Source organism: Chrysemys picta, chromosome 25 (assembly GCF_011386835.1).
Source record: "Chrysemys picta bellii isolate R12L10 chromosome 25, ASM1138683v2, whole genome shotgun sequence".
In the NCBI taxonomy this organism is placed as follows: Eukaryota; Metazoa; Chordata; order Testudines; family Emydidae; genus Chrysemys; species Chrysemys picta.
Genome location: NC_088815.1, coordinates 13,666,123 through 13,690,475, shown reverse-complemented (window position 1 = coordinate 13,690,475; position 24,353 = coordinate 13,666,123). Strand labels below are relative to the sequence as shown.

General features: G+C 58.6%; 1 protein-coding gene across 1 annotated transcript; it reads right to left on the bottom strand.

Annotated features, from left to right (window-relative positions):
* Positions 1–5,638: 5,638 nt before the first annotated feature.
* Positions 5,639–22,791, bottom strand: SLC5A5 (solute carrier family 5 member 5). Its single transcript, XM_005279065.4, has 15 exons — positions 20,684–22,791; positions 17,884–17,949; positions 17,430–17,481; positions 16,859–16,926; positions 16,096–16,250; positions 15,466–15,606; positions 12,485–12,614; positions 11,770–11,858; positions 11,082–11,194; positions 10,725–10,795; positions 9,780–9,866; positions 9,248–9,453; positions 8,415–8,518; positions 7,692–7,801; positions 5,639–7,183 (listed from the first exon to the last, which is right to left on the bottom strand). Exons 1-15 carry the CDS (start codon positions 21,053–21,055, stop codon positions 6,968–6,970), a joined length of 1,980 nt encoding a protein of 659 aa, XP_005279122.2. The 5' UTR covers positions 21,056–22,791; the 3' UTR covers positions 5,639–6,967.
* Between the last annotated feature and the right edge of the window lie 1,562 nt (positions 22,792–24,353).

The window sequence follows — 24,353 nt, the reverse complement described above, 5'->3', positions numbered from 1 at the left end:
ACCATCTCTCGGGGAGGTGGATTTTCTGCATCAAAGGGAAAATGCCTCGCGCCGGCATAGGTACATTTCAAGTGTAGACAAGCCCCGAGGTGCACCAGGGCCCGAGGCCCCTGCCGTGGCAGGGAATTGACTTACCCAGATGATCCCAGCTGCAGAGGAAGGTGAAAACCCTCCAGACAATTCCCTACTGACCCCAAATTCCCCCTCCGCCCCCACCAAAAAAACCCTCTTTGAAATCTGAGTTCATACCCGAGTGCCAGGAGTTCACCGTTCTCGGTGCTGGCCGTAGCAGGCAATGGCTGGCGCTGCAAAGCTGCCACGCAAGTTGGGGTAACTTAGTGGTCGTAGTTCAAAGCAGGCAGAACTGGCAAGGCAGGGCCTCAGGCCTGGCTTGCAATGCACTGTGAGTCTTACGTAGGGAGTTTAAGACCGAGCTAGTGGGCTTGGCAGGGGGCTGCGGGTCAGGCTTGCAGGGCATCCGCAAAGCTTCGTGTGGAAGGAGTCGAGGCCGGGGATAGCAGCAGCTACAGCTCAGGCCTTTTCTCTCTCTGCTCTTAAACCAGGCTGTGTTTTGGTCTATTTGGTGTTTTCCCAGAGAGGCAAAGCACAACGGGGGAGCCGGCCGGTTTATTTAATGGAATCATGCGGCAGAAATGTTTGAACAGCCGCTTGAGCGAGCAGCATGAAAGGGTCACTCGAGAACCCCAGCTGAGCTCTGTTTGAAGTAGCAGTGCCCAGCGCTAAACGAGCCGGTGCCTGCACTGTGGCCGGAGGGTGCTTTGCCGTCACGGACCCCGTCTCTGGGCAGCACCTCTGCGTGCCTGGGAGGAAAAGGAGCTTGTAGCGGAGTCAGCAGCTCCTCCAGTTTCCTTCCTGCCTTTCCATGGTGGCTGTTTCTCATCAGCCCAGGTGCACTTAGGTGAAAGCATCACAAGCTCCTAGAGCTAGAGGTGGCCACAACAAAGTGAAGGGGGACTAGCCACAGCCTGACTCCACAGGCTTTCTCAGCCACCTGCCTGGCTTACGTTACAATTAGTAAAAACAACAAGGAGTCTGGTGGCACCTTAAAGACTAACAGATTTATTTGGGCATAAGCTTTCGTGAGTAAAAACCTCACTTCTTCGGATGCATAGAGTGAAAGTTACAGATGCAGACATTATATACTGACACATGGAGAGCAGGGAGTTACTTCGCAAGTGGAGAACCAGTGTTGACAGGGCCAATTCAATCAGGGTGGATGTAGTCCACTCCCAATAATAGATGAGGAGGTGTCAATTCCAGGAGAGGAAAAGCTGCTTCTGTAGTGAGCCAGCCACTCCCAGTCCCTATTCAAGCCCAGATTAATGGTGTTGAATTTGCAAATGAATTTTAGTTCTGCTGTTTCTCTTTGAAGTCTGTTTCTGAAGTTTTTTTGTTCAATGATAGTGACTTTTAAATCTGTAATAGAATGACCAGGGAGATTGAAGTGTTTGTAGATACAGACTAACACGGCTACCCCCTGATACGTTACAATTAGTAATGAGCAAAGTCTGCAGAAATCCCAGTTCATTCATCCGGGGTTGTTTTCTGGTGGCTGCTTTTTCTGCTTCAGAATCTGCTTTCAGGTTAAAAAAAAAAAGTGTCTCTCTCCGGTTCTTGTGGATGCAAAAAAAACACCTCTTCAGTGTGACCCATATATAACCGATGCGATGACAGCTGTCCGTCTGTGGCCAGTTTAAAACAGTATCTCTGAGAGGGATGTGGTGTCCCTTTCATGTCAATGGGGGTGTTTACCCTGAACCCTAGTGATGACAAGGTAAATGCCAATGATTTCACCACTGATCAAAGAGTGCAAGGCTATGTCTACACTGGCAACTGAATGACAAAACTTTTGTTCTTCAGAGGTGTTAACCCTCCCCCGCCCCGAAAGACAAAAGTTTTGCCGCGACAAATGCCAGTGTAAACAGTGTGTTGTCGCTCCTGCCGACAACACAAACGCTGCTCGTTGGGGGTAGAAGTTTTTTGTCGGGAGGAGAGCCGAGAACAGTGGCTACACTGGGTGACTTTTAGCGGCATGGCTGGGGTGACACAGCCATGCCGCCGAAAGCTGTGTAGTGTAGACAGGAAAGGGACAGAGATCTGCCCAGTCTGCTGTTCGCCGTGTCTCACTCTGATGCCATGAATGGATGGGCTCGCTTTGTAGGTGGGGCTTTGAAGAATAACATGGTTTGGATTTAATCTTACTTTGCTCGCTGCTGCCCCCTTGGGATCTTACTCTGGAGTCGATTTCGCCTTTTAGGGGGCCGAAAATTGTCCAAAAAAATGTGCAAAACAAATTCATTCCTTTAAAAAAAATCAATCAGAAACATGAAATCAATAACGTTCGTTTAAATGTTAAAAAAGGAGCAGTCGAGTCATGTCAAACGCTGGGACACAAACCAGCATTGACCTTTTTTTTAAAAAAAGGGAGTTTAGTGTTTCCCAGACAGTTCTATGATTGACCTCCCTGTCCTTGGAACAGCCCCCCTTGGGGTCATTCCAGCCTGCCCAATGGCCTGGCATACCCCACAGCCCTATCGAGCTGTTATCTGCTAGCAAAACCCAGCCAGAGATTACGCAATCCCCACACCCCTTTTCCAGCTCCCTTTAAGTCCGCAGCTCCCAGCGGCGCTAGACAAGGCACCTGTCCCGATTAGCCCTCTGAATGTCAGATTATCAAGCAGGTGGAATAAAATCACAGCTCAGAGCTCCCAGAGATTGAATTCAAATCGTGTAGTTACTTAACAGGGTGGACTCCCAGCAGCTGATAATCCCACACTTGCATCACGTCTCCTTTCACCTGCTGTGATAAGGACAAATCAAGGAGTTGCCACGAGGTGGGTTTTCCCATTTTAAGAAATGTAGGAGCATCCGCGGCAGAGATACGCGAGCGAGGGGGCGTGGAGAATCAGGAAGCGGCAGGGCTAACATTATGCAATGATGGGGCTGGCAGATTACTCAGATCCAGCAATAATTTACCGGAGGCAGGCGGCTGACACTTTACGGCAGTGATAGGTCACCGGGCACTTTTAGCGGAGTCCCATGCGAGAGGCAGAGCTGGAGCGAAGGGTAGAGAAGGGCTGTTTGCATCCAGTCTCTTTGGGCCCACTCGGTCTCCCAGCGGTCAGCTCTGAGCCAACGCGGCAGTCGTGTCTGCGGCGTGGATAGAGGGGCCCTAGAGCCGCTGGGAAGCTGCAAAGGGTCTTGGCCAATGTCCGTTCAACTCAGCCACGTCCATGCTCCTGTTGCACTTGTGAACATCGGCACGGTTGGGTTTTCCTTCGCACGAGGGATCAAGGAAACATCCAACCAAGCAGCTTCACCCACAAAGCAGCTCATTAGCGGGACTGTGGGGCAGCCTCCCTGACTGGACACCGCCTGGCTTCGGTGACCCGTCACCCACAACAACCAGGTGACGTGGCGCAGCAGGAATCGATAGGCTGAAACGTGGTTCTCCCAACGACCTGCCGGCTGTTGACGAAGGGACCAGCAGGATCGGCTGGAAAGGGCCAAACGAGCGGGATCATTTAGTCCCAGCTCAGAACTCAGCCGGCTCCAGTGGGTGATAAACCAAATGCAATACACAGCCACGGGTGGGGGCCTGTGCACGAGGGTGAATTTCCCCCTCTGGGTATTCTGTCGAGGCCACATCAAAGGCTACGCCTGACGCATGGGTGGGTGCATGCGGCATATGGACAAGGCTGGAGGGGCAAAGGGCCTTCTGCCAAACCACAGCGAGCGCTGGATGTCACAGGATCCCGTCTGCCCCCCACCATTGAGGGGTCGCCCGTGAGCCCCGAACGGTGTTCCTCCAAGGGCGCGAGCAACCGGGCCTTTGCTGGCTGATCCTGCTGCCCACAGTTGGTTTTTAGTTCTCTGGATTTGTAATTCACCTCAGGGGCGGCTCTAGCTTTTTTGCCACCCCAAGCATGCAGGCAGGCCGCCTTCGGGAGGTCCCCGGTCCCGCGGATTCGGCGTACCTGCCGCCGAATTGCTGCCGAATCCGCGGGACCGGTGGACCTCCCACAGGCAGGGCCGGCTCCAGGGTTTTGGCTGCCCCAAGCAGCCAAAAAAAAAAGCCGCGATTGCGATCTGCGGTGGCAATTCGGCGGGAGGTCCTTCGCTCTGAGCCGGAGTGAGGGACTGTCCGCCAAATTGCCGCCGAATACCTGGACGTGCCGCCCCTCTCCGGAGTGGCCGCCCCAAGCACCTGCTTGACAAGCTGGTGCCTGGAGCCGGCCCTGCCCACAGGCATGCCGCCGAAGGCTGCCTGACTGCCGCCCTCGCAGGGACTGGCAGGGTGCCCCCCGCGGATTGCTGCCCCAGGCACGCGCTTGGAGCGCTGGTGCCTGGAGCCGCCGCTGATTCACCCCTATTACACCGCCAGTGAGCGCTGCCCCAGAAAGCAACAGCCCCAGACGTGCGCCCCGCCACGGCTCACCTGGGGGGAAATGCATCGTGAGCTTTCCCAGCAAACCCTGGGCTAAGGGGTGGGGCCGATCAGGGTGGTACTTATTGGGGGTGGAGCCATAGGATGTGGCACTATGGCCCTTCTATTTCTGAGCGATTCTAGGAAGCAGAAGACAGTGCAGTGGGGTTACAGCCTGTGCCTGGGACCTTGCTGTGCCAAAGAGTCTGTGGCTAACTTGCTTCAGCTTTGGGCCTCAGTTTCCCCATCTGAACACTGGCCTGCCTCCCAGGGGCACTGCCAGGACAAACACCCCGAGGCTGGCAAAGTGCCCAGATGTTATGTTGAAGGGGGCCCCAGAGGAGCCTTGGCTAGATGGGCAGCCCAGGTGCATGGCGGTAACTGAGATCAGCCAGCCACGGCCCCCAGCCAGCCCAGAACTGGGACCTCACCAAGGGGCCTTAGTGTGATGTCTCTCCCTCTGCCGGCGCTGCATCGCCCAGGAGGCACTGTGCTCTCAGCCCCGGCCGGCTGCTCGCTCAGAGCCAGGGCTCCGCGTGGTGGAACCGCAGCAGAGGGGGGACAGAACCACGGGGAGGGGATTGGGGCCAACTGCTGGCTGCTTGAACCCTTTATTGAGCTTCAGCAACTAGACAGGAGTACGGCCCAGGAAGGGACCAAACCTGCCGTCTGGAGCCAGGTTTCGTCTCGAAAGGGGCTCAGGAAAATCCCATCTGCACACAAAGACAGAAGCTACCGCAGGGGCTAGAGCAGATGAGGCCTCAGCATGGACAACACACTCACCCTGGCAAGGGGTGAGTGAGCAGGGCGGGCTGGTAGCTGAGGCCCTGAGCTGGGACTCAGGAGATCAAGGTTCACGTCCTTGCTCTGGTGGGTGACCTTGAGCCAGTCCCTGCACCTGCCTCAGTTTCCCTAGTTGTAAAATGGGGATAACGATGCTTCCTTCCTCTCGCTTGTCAGCGCCTTGTGGCAGCAGCTGTCTCTCCCCCTGTGTCGGGGCAGAGCTGGGGCAAAGGGACCCTGCTGGCTGTGGGGGCCTGACCCCTGAGATCTCCTAGCACTTAGGAGCAGCCCTCAGCAGCCAGTTTGTTCAGCCACGAGGCCTTCCCCATAGGGATTCCCTTGGCCCTGCTCTGGCTAGAATCAGCATTACCCCCCTCCCGTACACACACACACACACACACATTATTTCCTTCACAATCTTTATTGGAGCAAGGTGTTTACAGTCAACAGGCACTTGTGTGCCCGCGATAAGATAGAGCGTGGGCCGATAAGCTATTTCGTGAGCAGGTCCAGTCTGTGATGGGTCGATAAAGTTCTTCGGGCCCAGAGGAGTTATGCAAGCAGCAGGAGTCTTGAAGCCAGGCTGATACGCTGCCAGAGGGTGCCTGGAGCGAGTCACTGTTAACTCCAAACACTCCCGAAAATCCCCAGGTCGGGCCTGACCGGCGCCGCCTGAGCCTGCCCAAGGAGAGAGCTCGTCCCGCAGCCCCAGCTGGACATCGGGACAGCAGCGGGGCTAGCACCTGTTTACCGCCGCTGGGGATTGCTGGCCGGAGAGGCCAGGGCAGAGCTGACCCGACCCCATCTGTCCCCGAGCTCAGCCTAACCCTGCCCCACGCCGGTTCCAATGAGCGGATGTGGCACTTAGTGCCCGGTGGCTTCAGCTGCCGGTTGCTGCCGCAGTGGGGCTGGGGGGCAGAGAAGCTGGTCCTGGCTCGGGGGGCAGAGGCAGAATTAGCATGGGGGCTGGCCTAGCAGGGGTTTATCGGCCCCACAGCGCAGACGATCCCCTGCCAGGTGCAGAGGTGAGGGCGCGGGCAGCCTGGGACAGGGATTCTGAAGGGAGGGGCAGGCGGCACGGGGCTCTCCCCCCGGTGCCCCCTACATAGCAGAGGTGGCGAGCACTGCTCTGGTGCTCAGCACAGGACTCCAGCGCTCTTTCTATGGCCCTTCCTCCAACTTACCAAGCCCCTTGCCTGCTCCCTGCCTCAGTTTCCCCATAAATCACCGACCTAAATCCCAGGGCTCCATCTGTCGCTCTGTTAGCAGCCAGGAGGGGCTGGGCAGCTCTAGACAAGGCCCTGCTCTGTCACGGCCACGGGGCTCAGCACCGGCGGCAGCTTGGCCCCCCCCCCGTGCGGCTACTGCCTTCCCAAACCTACTTGGGCTTGGCCTGGCTGGCGCCTGCAGCCTCCAGGTGACTTCGTGCAGCCGCTTTGCAGTGTCAGCCTCTGCCCGGCCAGTCAGAGCCCCGGGCACCCCCTGGAGGGGGCCAGTGCAGGGCGGGGGGCGCTGTAACTGCTCACCTGGTTATGCTGAGAATACCCCCCCCCCCCGAATGTCCTTGCTGGGGGGGTTGGCCAGCCCAGGGCTGCTCTGTCCGTTGCTCCCTCACTGGGGCGGGGGGCTGGATTCGTTCCCCTCCCCCCATGCTGGCTCTGGGGTGAGCGTGGCTGGTTGAACCCCTTTGGGCCGGAGCTCAGCGGCGTCAGCCCAGCCCCACGGCGCTGCCCGGCCCTAGACGTTGGTCTCTCGCAGCAGGTGGCAGCAGCCGGTGTCGACAGGGTGGCAGAGCCAGAGGAACTCCTCGGAGTCGCACCGCGAGGGGGCGCCCGCCTCCGTCTGCTTCGTCAGCAGCGCCCGGTCGGCCTCCTCGCTGCCCGTGAGCCCTGCCAGCAGGAACGTGGAGGAGCTGAACGGCTTCTCCTGCAGAGTGGGGGAGTCCTCCGAGTCCTGCGGGGGGGAGAGCGGAGATGGAGGAGGTGGGGCTGACGTGGGGGCTGACGCTGGAAACCCCCCCTCCCGCTGCCCTTACGTGTCCAGTGCGAGCCTCCTGCCCAGCAGCGGCTGCCCGGTCGCGGCAGCATTGCCAGCGAACCAGCCGTGCCGTGTGCCACAAGCGACACACTCAGCCCAGCTCCTGGGGCGGGGAGGCGACCCCGCTGTCAGCCCCCCAAGCCAGACAGACCATGTGAAAGCTGCCTCCCATGAAGTGAGCCCTGGGACACCCAGGGGCAGACGCCCTGCAGGACAGGCGGAGGGTCCCTGCTGGGGACACCCGGCTCTGGTGTCTGGCCAGGGACGCGCTGGCTCCCTGCTTTGCACTGAAGTGCGGTTTTGCCCAGAGATGCCCAGGCAGCCACCAGGCTGCCAACTGGGCTGGCGGAAACTTGGGAGGGAACAGGGACAAAGAACCTTCCTGCCCTCCCCCGAGCCCCAGGCCCCACCCTGACTCCGTTACCTTGGTCAGACTGTCCTCAAAGGGGTTTTTCCCGCCCTCTGGCAAAGACGTCTCCTTGATAATGTCCCACCAGAGCACTCCCTGGGGCATCTGGCTCCTCTTGGTAGGACCTAGCGAAAAACAATGAAAACCAGATGGGCCAAGTCCCTGTCTAATGACAACTCTGGCTAAACAAAACACCATGGAACAGGGCAGAGCAGTGGCTGTGCCAGTCCTTCGCCCACCTCCGACGCCCTCCAGCCCTGGCGGACGCTGAATCACCTACTGAGGAGGCCAGGGAGCATTCTCCCCATGTCACAGATGGGGAAACTGAGGCACGGAGACCCCAGACTTGCCCAAGGTCACACGCCGGGTCCATGACAGAGCGGGGAATGAAACCCAGGAGTCCTGACTCCCCCTCCCAAAGTTTAATCTCAAGAGTATCCTCCCTCCCCCAGCGGAGGCCTGCGGTCAGTTCGCTGTCCCGGGGCCTCCACACTCCAGGAGAAGCTCGTTTGACCCTCTCCATGCATGGGGGCTGGGTCCAGCCGTGGGGGAAACCTGCTCCTTCACCGCCCTCGTCTGGCCCTTTGCACCAGTGCCACATTCTCACTAGTTCATCCAAATCTGCCCCTCTCTCTCCTGCCCTCCACCCAGGCTGAAGCTCCATGGGATGCCAGGCGCCAACCCAACATATGGCACCCCTGCCCGTTGGCTGGGCTGGCACCTTGCAGCTGGCATTACCTGTCAGGTAACTTATCAGCACCCCCACCACCACGGTGGACAGCGTCCCCAAAGCCCCATAGTAGAGGTAGGACATGGCGTAGAAGTCATCGGCAATGGCCGGCCTGCGAAGGAAGTGACATCGTAGTAAAGCAGAGGAAAGGACATGGTGATTGGCTAAAGAAAACCATGACCGGATACATCTAGGCTGGTCAAGGGCGGTTCTATTCCTGGGGATCACCACGGCTGAGAATTGCTCACCCCCTATGATATTGGTTGCCCTGCCTTCCCCCAGCCCACCGGCCTGGCTCAGTCCCTGTGCCTCTGGGCTCGTAGAAGGGAACGTCTTCAGGTCAGGGCTGAGTGCGCACTGTGGCCCAACATGCCTGAGGTCTGTAGGTCCTACCACGCTGTCAGTGCGAAATACAAATACTGCCAATAACAGAGTTGCCCATCTGATGAGGTCGGGGCTTTGCAGGAGGAGAAATCAGTGTCCCATACTTTGTCGGTTTATTTACCCGATCTACCCCCGTCCTGGACCAGAGCCGTCACAGGCAGCCAAGCCCCTCTGCCAGAGCTCTCCGCCCATGCACCACTGCCCAGCTTCAGGGAGCAACTCTGTCCCCAAACCGGACTCCCTAACCCCGTGACCACCCGCCACCACCACCATTCAAACCCTAGAGGACAATGGGTCTGAGCCGAACACCTCCAGGCTCTGGGAGAGTTCACAAGCACAGGCTGGCCCTCATCTCTTTCCTTGGACACCCTCCGACCCAGGCAATTCCCTCAGCCCTGGGAATATTCAGCCCGGGAGCCAGCCCCTGCTGGATTGGTTCCCTCGTTCCTGGCCTCACCTCTCCAGGGGCGCAGAGACGTTCCGCGGAGGCAGGGGTCCCAGGACGATGGTGCTGTTGATCCCCTCGGTAGCGTTGTAGAGCGGGCACAGGTCTCCGTAGTAGGGCAGCACTCCCATGGTGTCCTCACTGGGTGGGTAGATCGTGCCCCCCACGGCCACCCAGAAGGAGAGGACAAAACCAGCCCCCAAGCCTGCAAAAACCCCCTAGAGGCAGAAAAGAAACGAGGATTCAGCCAGAGCTTGGGCAATAGACATCCCCCTCCCCATGGCTCTCGGGCATCTCCACGCACACAGCCGGGAGCCTGCTCCTAGGGCCAGCATCTTCTGTGTCTCTCGGGAGCAACCTGGGACAGGCACAGGCAACCGGCGTCGAACAAGGCAGCAGGCAGCCCACACCGCACCTACAGCCCACGGATGCCCCCGATCTCCCGCTCCCTTTGCTGCAGGGTCAGAGCCAACGTGAGCACCAGCTTCCCACTTCCGATGCACCGAAGCAGCCTCCATTCCCCCCCTGCCCCGGCAGGACTTACGACTGTGTTGCAGGCGGGTATGAACATCCCAAGGATGAAGGCTCCAAGCAGAGGGCCGCTCATCACTCCCATGACGGTGAAGGAACCCTGGAGAGATGGAGACGGGGTGGGGGGGTCAGCCGGGATCTGGAGGGGGTTTGGCACTCGGGGTCCCGGGAGGAGAGCAAGTCAAGACTTTCCCAGCTCAACTTTTATTTTTAAATGAAAAAGAGCTTTTTCGACAAAGGGGAGTTTTCGGGAGAGAATTTCCATTTTCATGGAAAACCAAAAGTGGTTTTCCCCCTCCCCCTCGCCCCCAACATCACAAAATAAAAGTTGGGTTTTGTGGAAACTTTCATCTTCTGTTAAGAAACGAGGTTTTTGACCAGCTCCCATCAGCAGGGTCTGGCCAGGAGCCACAGGTCTCTCCTGCCTTCATGCACTCCAAAGAGGGGACTTGAGTTTCAACTTGATCCATCTCCAGGCTATGTAGCTGCAACCCAGCAATTGCGGTGGGATCCTGCCGCTGAGGGGCACCTGTGAGCCATGATCCCAAACTCCAGTGTGTTGGCACTAATATATTCATCATCGGTGCCGACACAGCCCCCAAGTTTTCCCAAATGCTTTGGGAAGCGGCTAGTTTTGGAAGTCCAATGGGAGACGGCCGGAGCTTGCTTTTCAGAGGCTCCATTGACTTCAGCTGGAGCGGTTGATGCTCCGTGGGAAATGGGGTGGAGCAGGACCATAGGGCTAGGGGGTGGGCGAAGGGTACAGAGCCCTGGGCTGGCAGACCCCTATGTCATTGCCACCTCGACAGCTCTTCCACGACGCATGTGAAACAAGCTGGAGCCGGGGGACCCAGGGCAGCGGATGCTGGACGGGGCCCAGGGACAAAGCCTGCGGATATCAAACCAGAACCCCGGAGCATGGCCCTATCCGGCGGGGTGGGGTGGGGAGGGAGCTTACCTGCAGCACACCGCCTCCCAGCAGGGAAGACAAGGCAGCCACTGTGATGCACGAGGTGCCGTAGATTAACGCTGCGGAATGGAGGAAAATAACAGCCTCAGGCCGGGGAAACAGCCGCATCAGACCCACACCCTGCAGGGGGCTGAGGCATCGTGGGGGGGCGGGGAGCAGCGTGGGGCTGGGGAGCTGGTCGCCTTGATGTGTCCCCCCCCTTTAGCCATGGAGCCCTAAGCAGCCAGGGTGAAATGCACCCCTGGGCCGCGGGCCCGGGCAGCCGAACACCAAATGTGCGGCTGCCCCGTTGCCATGCAGGCAAATGCAAGGATCCCTCCCGCCCCCCTCCAGCCCCACACTTACAGAGTCCCTTGGAGATGAGGGTGAGTTTCCGCGGCGACAGGGAGGGCATGTTGGGCTTGACCAGGTCTTCCACGGTGACGGCGGCCATGGCGTTGATGCTGGTGGACGCCGTGCTGGGGAGAGAGGGCGGGAGCAGGGGAGAGTCATGCACGCCGGGCTGACGGGATTGTCATCCTCCGGTCTCCTAGGCTAGGTGGGGTTGGGCCAGGGGGATCTTTGGCTGGGAGACCAACAGGGACGTGATGTAGAGGGTGCGCTCCCCTCTGGGTCGGTGCTCATGCCCCAGCACGCTGCTAGGGGGCGCTGTGCCCCAGGGAGCTGGGTGGGTGGCTCGGTAAAAGGCACTCTCCCTTGGAGTCAGTGCTGACTGCCCGTGCCACAGGATACGGGGCACTTGCCCCACAGTCCTATCCATCCCCAGTGCCGGCGACCCCAGTCTGCCCCTGGAACTGCCCCTTTAGCTGCAGCTGGACACAGCAACTTTCCTCCTCACTTCCTGTCCCAAACAGTTGTGGGGGAGCGGAGGGGGGGTTAAAGAGTTGACGAGCTCCACCCCAGAGCCAGCTCCGAGCCGTGGAATAACAAAGGGGAGTGGGGCGGGGGTGGGATAGCTGGGCCCCCAAACGGAGCCCAGGGCTACAGCCACTATTGCGCTGTTTTGCTGGGGGGGTCGGGCTCTGCCCCTTACCTGAGGGTCCCGCTATACGCACAAGCCAGGAAGAGACCGGGCACGCCCGGGTACTTCTCAAAGATATCCAGGACCATGTAGGGCATGTACTGCAGGGAGGAGACGGCCACGTTACAGAGGAGTCAGAGACAGGGAGGAGGGAGCAGCTCCCGGGGGGTTATTCCAGAGGGAGAATAAACCCCCTCTTCTAAGGCGGGCTGGTGGGGGGCGGGGGAAAGGCCCCCGCTCCTCCCACTCGCTGCCTCCTCCTCGGAGAGCAGCTTAAACTCGTCGAACAGGACACAGAGAAGGTGATGCCCCAGAGAAGTGGGTTAACAGCATAATACCGAGCGCTGGGCATGGCACCTTCCATCCCAGGGCCTGGGAGCACTTTGCAAAGCATCAGCCCTGCTTTATAGATAGGGAAACTGAGGCACGGAAAGGCGCAGGGACCCACCCCGGATCAAGCCAGGACTAGAACCTAGGTGTCCTGATTCCTAGTCCCACGCTCCAACCACTAGGGAATAGTCCCCTCCCAGAACTGGGGAAAGAACCCAGGGCAGGCCCGTGCTCTGCCCACAGCCTCTAAAGAATGAACGATCCATGCAGGGGCTTCACCAGACGGCTCGTCAAGCTCCCTCAGTTTGGCCTCTTGCCTTGAGCTCCTCCACCCTGGCTGCTCAAACAGCCCTCGGTTCACTAGAGCAGGGCTCCCCTGCAGCGGGGGCGGAGGTACCTGGTCGGGGGCAGAGATGTATCCGGCCAGGAGGGGATCGCAGTCCTTGTAGAGCACAAACATCACAATGCCACAGCCCACCGCGCTGGAGACGATGAAGAAGAGGCCAACTTGATTGACCAGCAGAGCCCTGCGAACACACGGGCAGCAGAGATCACAACCGGGACAGAGCCAACACCGCACGGTGACGTCCGGCCAGGAGCCGGCTTTCCCCTCCGCCGGGCCGGGGCAGACCCGCCGTTGTGCTGCGTCAGCAGCCCCAGTGGTCCGTGTCCCCCCCTTCCCCCCGCTGCGGCAGAGACAGGGCTAGCTTCCCAGGCCCTCAGGCTGGAAGGGAGGTGCCCCATTTCAATGGGACTTGGGTGCCTAACTCCCAGAGGTTCCGTCGTAGGGGCCCCGGCAATGTGCCCTCCTCACCCTGACCCAGACGGGGCACTAGAGCCGACAGAGCCTGGTGCTTCGGGGGGCTAGCCTGCTTTGAGATGCCCCAGGCCTGATCTGCAGAGGGGCAGAGCACCCCCACGCCAGCCAAAGCCAGTGGGCGCCCCAGGGGCTCCGCACCTCTGGAGGGCAGGGCCCGGGCACAGCAGGTCAGGCCTGTATCCGGCCTCGCCCTCCTCAGCACAGGGCTCCGCTTGCTCCCCCCAAAACCTGCCCCAGCTCGAGGGCAGGATCCCGACCTCCAAGGAGAGCCCTCCCCTCGCCGCACTGGGCGGAGCCCCTCGGCTGCCCCACGCCGCTCAGAGTGATCCCAGAGGGCTTGGCCCACAGCCCGGGGGGCTCACGGCGAGATGCCCTCTAACGCAGGGCCCAGCTGCAGGGACCAGGAGGAATCCAGGGACTGGGGCTGGCTTTGCAGAGAACAACGGTCTCCTCTCCCCTGGCGCCTGCTTCCCCCAAAGATCTGCGGTAGCTACTTGTAGCCTTCCAGGCTCTGGATTCATCGACGGCCTCCTGCCACTGGCCTGGTCCCTGGGAGACCCCGGGATGGGACACAGCTCCCTGGGGAACACACGTCCTAACTGTCTGCGGGACAACCCAGAGCTGCAGGGTCACAATTACTAAGCAAAAGCCAGTTCCGGTTCCTGGCAGAGCCATGCCCAGCGGCTCCCTGTGCAGCACAACCCTGACCCTGACCCTTGAGCCAGGAACAATCCTTCCCCTTGTAGATCAATCTCTGATAATTTGCATATGACTTTACATTGTGCCTCTTCATATAACCTTGTGGTGGGTCTACCCACGTGTGACCTCTGTTTTCATGGGACTTTGTAGCAAAGCCTCATTTAGAAACTTTGCATTGCCCTTGGTATAATATTATAGCCCCTCAGGATAGAATAAGATAGAAGAAAATTTCTTTTTGCCTAGCAGTAGAACAAGAGCTCTCCCCCCCTCTCCCCCCTCACTCTTAATCAATTGCCCTGTTGAATGAATGAGGTGTGGATGAGCAAGGCATGGAAGGCAGCACCTCCAGACAGCCTCAACTGTTGGAGAGGGGCTGGGAGCCAGACCCAAGGACAATAAAACGTGTCAAGTGGGCTCATTAAAGACAAGCAAACATACCGAGGGCCTCGGGGGTTAGAAGCAAGCACCTTCTTTTGGAAACACCCTCTTTGCAGCATTGGGACAACACTCAAAAGAAAGCAGCACAAAGGACCAATAGACACAGACACAGAGTTTGAATCTGGTCTAGATTTGCATAAGAGGAAAGCTGCTATAAAAGTGAGGTGTCTTGCAGAGGACCCCGGGTCTCGTCTTGTCAACATGGGAGCATCAATCCGGATCGGCAGAAGCCCGGCTCCACCCCCTCCCCCATCTAACTCACCTGGCCAGTGAAGTTAAGGGGAGCAACTAATTGGTAACAACAAGACGGAGTGTGTTTGTGTGTGTGTGTGTGTGTGTGTGTGTGTGAGTGTAAGTGTAATATATTATATGCATATGATACAGTGTTAAGGAATACATGTATTACTAATAAATGTGGCGTTTTGTCTTATTCCCCCTGAAAAGATCCTGTGCAGTACTTTAAGTACAACACCCTGGCCCTCCGGCTGGGCAAATCCCCTCTTGGCTCCCACACTTCGCCCTGGTGAGCTCAGACACTTTCCTCGCCGCAATCCCCCCCAACTGCCCACTCAGAGCCTGACAAAGCTCCAGCCTCTCCCCCACCTCCTTTCCCCATCACCCAAGTGGCTCCTCACTAAGCCCCACCCCAAGCCAGCAAGTCCCCATGGTCACAGTTCATCCTTTACTGCAATGGCCTGGGGAACTCACTGCCACAAGAGATCGCCGTGGCCAAGAGCTTTAATCTCTGCTGGTTTTCTGCCCCGGCACGAAACGAGGTTCTTGGAACAGGCACAACCTCGGCCACCGATAAGTGGGTGCGGGCGGGTCCCAGCGCTGGCACAGCCAGCCGGGTGGGGCAGATAAAGTCTCCCCTGGCCATTATCAGAGCACTGGAGGAGGCCAGGGTGGGTTATCGGTGGCTGATGGATCATGGCTTGTGTCTATAGACTCACACAGGAGGAGGGGGAAGGCGCGTAAGGCTGCATGGCAGTGCCATGTTGATATTAGAGATACCAGCGTCGGGGCAGATAGTAGCCTGCATGAGCCAATGAACCCTGGACGAATCGCCCCCCAGCACAGTGGTGGATCAGGAGGGACGAGGGCACCTTCTTCCCACCCGCACCCTGGGCTTCCCATGCCAGCCAGGAGGCAACAGCACCGGTCAGAGGATAGAGGCTCGTGCCGTTGGAACAGAAGATCAAGGGTTCTAGTCCTATCTGCTCCATACGTGCGGTTTTACGTGGCAACACTGGATCATAACCCTGCAGCCTCCAGCACTGGCCACAGCCACCGTGAGGGGACTCAACCAGGGTCCCTCTTCCTCCATCCCTCTGTGCTGAGTTCCCCAGCAGCCAGGCTCTCGCTTCCCTAGGAAGCTAAACCCTGCCTCAGTTTCCCTCCCCTAGGCAGTGGGGACTCACAGTTTTGCCTCATTCTCCGTCTTGCAGGCCACGTAGCGCTGGACCTGGGCCTGGTTCACGCCGTACATGGAGAGCCACACCAGGGTGCCCCCAAAGGTGAAGGTCCAGAAGGTGTAGCGGCTCCTGGGGTCTGGGTCGAAGCTGCAGGCAGAAGGGGAGGGCGAGACACAGACTGAGCCAGTCACGCAGGGGGAGAGTCTCCCAACACAGACTATTTACCCAGCCCCATAAATGTGTGGGGTTGGGGGGCTGAAGGGCCTAGGCTACCATCTTCGCAATTCCACCTCCTACCCCAGTCATGCTGGGACATCTCAGTGTCATGGGCTGGCATTTCGGTGCTGTCATGGTACAATGAACGGCCGGGAAGGGTCACACCGCGTTGCTGTGGGAATATCCCGTGTGGGACACAGACTGCCAGCCCAGAGAATCACCCCACTAAAAATGAAAACTGGCTGGGAAAAGCCCTGGGGCAGACAGCAGCCCTGCTCCGCGAGGACACCACTGGGAGCCAGGACTCCTGGGTTCTCTTCCCAGCCCTGGGAGGGGAGTGGGACCTGGAGGTAGGGGTCGGTGTGTCCCAGAGTTAGTGGGTTTCTGGTGGGAAAGACCCATGCTGGGAAAGGCACGTACTCGGCCAGGTTGATCCTGGAGTGGTTGGACGCGATCTCCAGGGCTGCGCTGGGGCCGCCCACCAGCAGTGTCCCCTGGATCAAGATGGCGATGAATCCAGAGAGCATCACCAACACCTGGAACACATCTGTCCAGATGACGGCCTTCATCCCACCCTGCAGAGGGAGAAGAGGAGGGTCAGCGCCCTGGCCAGCCAGTACCAAAGTGACATCACAGAGCCCCCAGGGGCCAGAGCCTGGGCTGGAGCAAATCAGAGATCCACTGACGTCAATGGGGGAAGGGCTAGCTCAGTGGTTTGAGCATTGGCCTGCTAAATCCAGGGTTGTGAGTTCAATCCTTGAGGGGGCCATTTAGGGATCTGGGGCAAAATCAGTACTTCATCCTGCTAGTGAAGGCAGGGGGCTGGACTCAATGACCTTTCAAGGTCCCTTCTAGCTCTATGAGATAGGGATATCTCCATATTAAAAATGAAGCGACACCGATTTGCCCTGGCCCCAAGGGGGAGCTTGTCCCAACCAGGGTAGGGACATGGCTCAGCGAGCTAGTATTCCCCTCCTGTCATCGCTGGTTTGACCTGCCAGCAGATGGTGGAAGGGACCCGCAGGGCACAGGATGGAGGCCCCATTGCTGGAGCCTTTGCATTGGACACAGCGCAAGGATACCCCAGGCGAGCCCCATCCCACTCGTCTCTGTGATCTCTGCTGGAACCAGGCGAACAGCTGGAGGACACGTGCCAGCAGTGGGGGCGGGAGCTGGTACTCACTATGGTGGTGTAGAAGGTGCAGATGGCTCCAGTGGAGAGAAGAGACGCCCAGATATCCAGCCCTGTCACTAAACCAAAGAAGCAGCCGGTCAGCTAAGGGGAGACATTCCCTGACACAGCCGTGCGGCTCGCAGGGAGACGGGCCTGGCACAGAACTCTCTCTCCCCCCCCCCCCCCCCCCCCCACACACACACACACACACACACACAGAAACTTCGGGGCCTGGGTCAGCTCTAGGCCCAACGTTTGCAGCCGGTCAGACAGCGGCTCACAAGAGATAACGGGACGGATCCCCAGCTGGTGTACAGCGGCCAGAGCTCCACGGGAGTCGATGGGGCCAGTGGGAATCGGGGGCTGGGAGGACAAAGCCCCTGCAGCCACAGCAAAGGCAATAGAAGAAGGGCTTTGATTGTGAGCGGCTTGGGGCAGGACCCAGAGGGCAGCAGCCGGCGCGATGGGGGGCTGGGCCACGCCTGGGCGCTATGGGAACAGAAATACTAAAGAACACCGGCCAGGCCCCTTTCCAGGCTTCGCTCCTGGGGACCCTGAGACCGGGGGGCCTGGGACGTACCTTGGTTGAGGATCAGCGCTGGGGCGTAGATGACTATCCCCGTGTACAGCATCTGCAGGCGGAACAAACAGCGACCCAACCCCACCGTCAGCACAGAGCATGCCAAGCCCCTGGCAGCAAGAGCGCAGGCCCCAGCGGGACGGCCGGGGGCATCAGACAATGGGGACCGGGGCTGGAGGAGGCCCAGCTCCACTCTCACGCCGTTCACGTGGGCACCCCCCAGCGGGACACGACCTGCCCCATGGCTAGACTCCCCCGGGCTCTGGCTCCCCACTCTGTGCCCTACCCACTAGGCCACGCTGCAGAGCAGCTCCTGTAGTTCGGACCCCGGCAGAGGTGTCTGCTCAGACCCCACGTCTGTCCACGTGGAATCAATGTCCTTAGCCCGTTCTGCCTGTGCAGCCCCCACCCCCAGACACGCCACTCCGCCCCCGCCAGACCCCCGGATACGCACCGTGGCAATGACGTACTGGATGGTCCCGCACAAGCGAACCTTCCTGCTGAATCTCAGCTCCAGGTACTGCAAGAGAGAACAGGGGGGGGGGGGGGAGGGGGGGAGTGAGATATGGCGGGGGGGGGTGCTGAGCTCTTTGCTCATCTCCTCCATAGGAGGGGGCTCAGCAAGCCAACACATCTCAGGGCAGTTCCCCGGCCTCGCCTGGCTACCCCCAGCACGAGCCCGCCGGGACAGGCACCTCCAGCCGCTGCTGAGGGTCGTGGAGGAGTCCGGTTCCTCAAGGGACCCGATCTAACCCGTTCCCTTCCCTTGCAGTGGTTTGTCTCAGCCGGTCGGTGCAGCCCCCTCCCCTCCCCCCATCACCTTGCACAGGTGCAGAATTGCAAACCCCTTTGCTCCTTGCAGAGCAGCTCTCCCCCTCCTCCCCCCCGATTTATAGCAGTGCTGGGTTGGAGGGTAACAACGTCGGACAGAGCAGAGTTCAAACCACAGCTCTGACCCCTCCGATTAGATTAGCATTGGCCGCTCAGGGGCCAGTACACAGACCCAGCGCCCCTGGGGCTTGGCTGCCCAAGGGTGCCGTGGAGTCACCAGCCAGAGAGTGTGTGGGGGGGGGGGGACAGAGAGGGGGGCCCCTGGCGCTCTGGGGAGCAGCCACCTTTCCACCGCCACACAGCGAATGGGCCTCAGAGCATAAATGGGCGTGAGTAGGGGGAGAACGTCCCTGAGCAGAGCCGGTCCCGGGCACCGTGGCTTAAGGCAAAGAGTGGGATTCAGGCTCCCAGATCCCATTCGGTTTCATGGTAATCAGGCACCCGAATTCCTTCGCTGTTCTGTGGGGGACGCCCCGGGGCAGGCAGCACTCCAGTCCCAGGACTAGAACTAGGGGCTCCCCCCGCCCCAATGCATTTGTCCTCACAGCTCCCCAGCAAGGCAGGGACGTGACATCAGCCTCATTGGACAGAGGAGAAACTGAGGCAACAGGAGAGGAAGGGGGTCTGGGGCAGAGCCAGGAACTCCCAGATCTCCCGAGTCCCCCGACAGCCTCTGAACCACAAGGCCTCCTTCCAGGACCCCCACCCCCACGTCCCAAGAAATAGCATAGGAGCTGGCAGAGCTCGGGTTCCCTCGCAGGTGGCTCCGGCTCTCCGCCTTGCGCGTCACTGCATGGCTCGCTAATGCCCCCTCTCCTGGGACGCGCTGTTAACACCACTCAGAGACGCAGCTAACACACGTCCCAGCACATGCTCCAGCGAGCCAAGAGCAGGAATCCACGCCAGGGCTTTAGATGAGGCACTTGGCCAGCAGGGCCTGTGATCCTGGGGCCTGGGCCTTTAAGGGCTGAGCTTCCCAGACAGAGTCTGAGCATGGCACGGGAAAGCTTTGGTTGTTATGCTCCGCCAGTGGGAACCAGACACAGAATAAAGCACCCGGAGCACTGAGGGACCCCTGAGCCCCCCAGGGCTGCCTCCTCCAGGGTGGTCAGGCAGCCGGGCAGCTCCCCAAAGCCTGTGGTGCCTGCAGACTGGGCGTGGAGAGCCCAGGGATGAGAGAGGCTCATTCACAGGCTGGCACCGAGCTTCGAGACTTGTCAGGGACGGGGGGGGGTGAAGGGATGAAGAACAGCGCAGGCAGCGTGCAGCCAGGCAGGCAGCACAGAACTGGAGTGGAACAAAGCCCCAACTCCGAGCACCCCCCAGACTCGGGAACGGTCAGCGTCAGCCTCAAGGGCTTGGGCTGATTCCCAGAATGCTTTGCAGCTCCCAGCGGCCCAGCCACTCATGGTTGTTTTCACTTCTCCGACCTCGGTTTTTAGCTCCAGGGCAGCTCTGGCCGAGTTTGCGCGTCGGTGCCAACAACTCAAGCGTCCCGGGAGTTTTCACCCTCTGGTGCCACGCCTGCTTGCCCGCAGGCCGTACAGTTACCGGAGCCCTTTCTGGTTTGGCACCAGGGTGCCATGTTCTTCCTGGATGGGGGAACCTCTGCTGGGATCTGAACGCCCCAAAGCTGACTTGTTTTGGGTCTGGGGCTCTGATTTGGGACCCTCCCCATCCGCTCCCCCAGACTGAAGCCAGTGGTCGAGGGGAACAAGTCACATAGCTAGAGACGGGTGGCCAGATTGCTCCAAGCTCTAGGGAAGCTGCGATCTGCACCCACCCAGCTCTGGAAGGCGATCAGTACCCCCACCTCCTTCCCCAGCCCTTTGAGGGAGCATGCACCGCCTGACCTCAGCCCTCTCCACACCGTGGGGGGGGGGCTCCTTTGCGGGTCCCGGCAGCTGCACTCCCCGGAAGCCCAGTGAGGAGCCCTGGAGTTTGTCAGGGATAATAGCAGGGCCAGGAAACCAGGCAGCTGTTCTCCGGGGCCAGGCCCTCGGCACTCAGACACCAGACTCCTAGTCCCCTGTTCTAACCACATCCGCCCCCGAGCAGGACAAGCCTGCCTCTCAGGCTGAAAGAGGGGAGGGGAAATACTGTGATCCCAGGGGGCACCCTTTGACACGCCCCTCACCCCCACCCCCGGCACCCTGAGATCTGGGGACAGTGGATTTATCAGCTCCTGTTATCCATGGTGTTATCCCACAGGGCTGGGCTAGCGGGGGGCTGCGGGTCGGGACTGAGGGGCACCACCAGGGCTGTGTTCCTGTGTAGGGGAAGGTTGCCCAGCTCCTGCTGCCCCATAAATGCCCCTCACCAATCCTAGCAGCCCCTCAAATTCACGAGCACCGAGCGTGGCCCTGAACAAACCCACCTCGTCTGCCCAGACCTCTCTCCTGTGTCCCGCCAGGCTCCCTTACCTCGTAGGTGCTGGTCAGCCCCAGGCGGTAGAAGACGGGCAGGAAGAGGTAGGCGGTCAGCAGGGTGTTGAGAAGCTGCCCCAGGCACATCCACAGGAACTTCATGCCGTAGCGGTAGGCCTCCGCGGGCACACCCAGCACCTGGATGGCCGACATGAAGCTGGCGGAGAGCGAGAGCCCCACAGGCACGGCCGACATCTGGCGCCCCCCGGTGAAGAAGTCGTCGCTGGTCTTCTGCCCGCCTTTGGAGAGGGCGTAGAAAAGCCCGATCCCCGTGGAGATCAGGAGCATCAGACCAAATACTCCGTAGTCCCAGAGGTTGAACGTTAGCATCTCCGGTATGAAAACCTCCATGCTGCCCATCTGGGACATCGGTCCAGCCTCAAGCACGCCCAGACCTCAGCCCCACAATATTCCCCCCACAAGCAAATCAACTGGTAGCAGCAGCTAGTCCTGCAAGGGGGCCCTGTGCGGTAACTTGCTAGCCCAATACAGCCACCCGAGAGCTCGGCTAGCAAAACAGGGGCAGCTTGGAACGCGCCTAGATAGGGCCACAGACAGACAGACAATTGCAGATCTAGACACACAGATAGGCAGCAAAAGGCTGTAAAAAAAACCCTACAATTCACCACGTGAATTTCACCGTGGGAGAGAGGAACAAATAATAATTATTTAAACCAACAAAAACAGCAAATTGTGTATGAAAATCAAAATGTTTCAGAAACTGAAATTCACAGTTTGGATCCAGGACACAGAAAGACCCACACTGCAGAAAAGTCTCTACACTCACGGTGTCAGAATCAGCGGGGCACAACTATTTTTTAAACAAACAAAAACCTCTGGCCTGGATCCTTTCTGGAAAATCAAAATATTTTACAAACTGAAAGGGACGAGAGCTTCAATATTTTAAAACACGTGGTTAGAAATTAAAGCAAGTCCAGTTGAGGCTGATCAAAAAAGTAAACCAAACCTGTTTTGTCTGTTCAAAACAATGCCAACGACTCTCAGCACTTCCCACCCAGTGCCTGGAAAGCCGAAAGGTCGATGGCATGAGAAAGAAAATACCCAGCTTCAAAAATCAAAAAGAGCGACCCGTTAAATTGCTACAGGTGAGACGATCAAAAGGCAGGAGGTTCCAAACCTGTGCTGTGCTCAGCAAAAGGTTCCCCTGTGTTTAAAAAATATATATAAGATTCCTAAAAGCCTTGTTTTACCGTACATTTCATAAGCAGGTAAATAAATAACTAAATCCAACCCCACTAAACTGCTAGGAAAACAAGAGCAGGACAGGAGCAAACAGTTTGCTGCCGGCAGGAGCTGGGATGTCCTGGGAGACTCCTTGGCGATCCTAGATCCCTTTGGGATGAAGCAGCGTCTCAGTCTACCTGGGCAGCTCTGGGCTGGGAGCGTTTTTCAGGAGTCACTTAGCCAGCAGGACTGCGATAAGGGAGGAGGTTGCTTAGAGTTTCTCAGAGGGGTGTTGATTTATTTGATGGGAGACCAAGGTCACCCAGGCTTGGCTGAAGGAGTGTGTCTCCAATGCCAGGCACCCTTTCAGTGCTGGGGCTAAAAGAGCAGGTGGAAGTTGTAAGGAGGAAGTTTTTAAAGGCACTTTCCAGCCCAGGGCTCAGGGCGTGGTGGCAGGTTATGAGCAATGCATTGACAGTGGTGGAGAAAGTGTAATTAGCAAAGGGGAATTGGGGCTGGTTCTGAGCGGTAAGTCTCAGGTGCTTCCTGGTAAGGGATCACAGGATGGGGGAGAGGAGAGAAGAGAGGAATCAGTGAGTGGGAAAAAGAATCCAGGGACTCCCCACCACCTTGCACGGGCGCAGTGATTTACAGCCGTGCTGAGCAGGGCTGCAAAACGCTGCCACTGGAGAAGGGAGCAGAGAGCTCCCCACGCCCTCTGCACAGCTGTCCGACTCCATCGGGCTGTAAGGGACACACGCACACAGCCGCAGGAGGCCGTGAGCAGCGATGGATGATGCTCCAAAGGCCCATTGGCTGCCTGCTTCCCCAGGGGAGCTCCTGCATCGCCAATCCTGCAGGGCCAGGCCCCGGGGCCCAAAGCTCTGCTTGCAATGCCTTAGCGCAGGCAGAGAGGCACTGAGTGACCGTGGGTGCTCCCTGTTCGATCACAGATATCAGGGCCCTGCTGCGCAACTGCACCCCAAGGGGGCAGGAGTCAAAATGTCACCCCTCCCCCACCCAGTAAATCCCAGACAGATGCGGGGGAGAGGGGAGGAATGGAAAGAGAGACACGCCGGGGAGGGAGCAGAGAGGAAACCCAGCAACCTGGTGCAGCTCCATGCAAAGCCAGAGCGTGAAACTGACTAGAGAGAGAGACGAAAATTGACCAGCCCTTGAATCCAAGATCTTCATCACAGCAAGTGTCCATCCAGCCCCGGACAGACCAGTTTCTACAGGGGGTGCTCCACACTTTGCCTGCGCATTTCCACTGGCAGCGCCTTGGTGGATTATGTCAGGACAGGGCAAGGCAATGGCTCGAGCACTTCTGCAGTGCGGACGGCGGGCTCCCTGGCTAGCCCCTCCGCAGCCACCCCTGTGCAGGCAGAATAAGCAGCACTGGGCGAAAAGTTCCCCTCCTAATTTATACCGAGAACTGGGGGGTTTCGACGAGATGAAAATTCTCCGGGGAAGCAGCTGCTCTCCCACGAACGTTTATGCCCAAATAAATTTGATAGTCTGTACGGTGCCACAAGGACGCCTCGTTCTTTCTCCTTGGAACGTTTCAGGTTTTGTCACACTTTTTATGTTTATAATAATTTTTTTTCAGTTTAAAAAAAAATCCATAGAAAGCCAAACATTCCTGTGGCAAATACCCATTTTCCAACCAGCTCTCGTTATAAGCCCTCCAGGCCCTCCCCTGGGACAGTGCATCTTCCCCCCAACCCCCCTCACATCACTGCCTCTGTCGGGCCCTTCGCTTTGTGACACTGGGCGCCTGTCCCTTTTAGAGGCGTTTTCACTGACGGGTGGCGGGGGGGGGGGGGGGGTTTCCTGACCAGATCCAGGTCCGGCCTCACCGCAGCCACTGGAAAACTGGGTGAAAAGGGAGAGAGAGAGAGAGAGATTTAAAAAGTCCCTGGAGAGCTGTTATCTGTGTTTGGACTCTGAGGAGGACAGGGAGTCTGGGTTAACCTCGCAGCAAGGGGCAACCCAAAGGCCTTGTCTGTGCAAAGACGCCAGCCCAACTTTTGGATAAGCAAGTGTAAGCAGGTAAGTGGTTAACACTTTCAGCTCCCGCCTGGCCCCTTTGATTTCAATAAATCCCAATGCTGAGGCAGCGAGCTTGGGTCCTAGTTACTCGGCTCCTCTGCTGGGGCCAGAGGTGGAGTGGGTGGTTTAAGGTGGCTTTGCATTCGGGGGCTGTGCAGGGCCCTCCCCAGCCGCCAGTGTAACTTAGAGCAGCCCAAAGGCTGCTCTAAGTTACACTCTGCATCCATGGCCCCTGGGGAGCAGAGAATTGCTGTAGTGCAATGCATTCTGGCCCCATGCCCGACATACCCCCTACGCCAGGGGCTGCAAGCAGGAAGGCCCCCGTCACAGACAGAAGATGCTCAGGGATGGCGTTTACACCCCTTTATTCTTTATGCTGAGAATTAGGCGCAGAAGTTCCCTATTTTCATTCCTTTTTAAAGAACCTCCC

Coding starts and splice junctions, on each gene's coding strand:
- SLC5A5 (XM_005279065.4), bottom strand. CDS start 21,055: ATGTCCCAGATGGGCAGCATGGAGGTTTTCATACCGGAGATGCTAACG. Junction 16,251..16,858: donor GCACCTTCTACACCACCATA/GTGAGTACCAGC, acceptor CTCCCTCTGCAG/GGTGGGATGAAGGCCGTCAT. Junction 15,607..16,095: donor TCCAGGATCAACCTGGCCGA/GTACGTGCCTTT, acceptor TTCTGCCTGCAG/CTTCGACCCAGACCCCAGGA.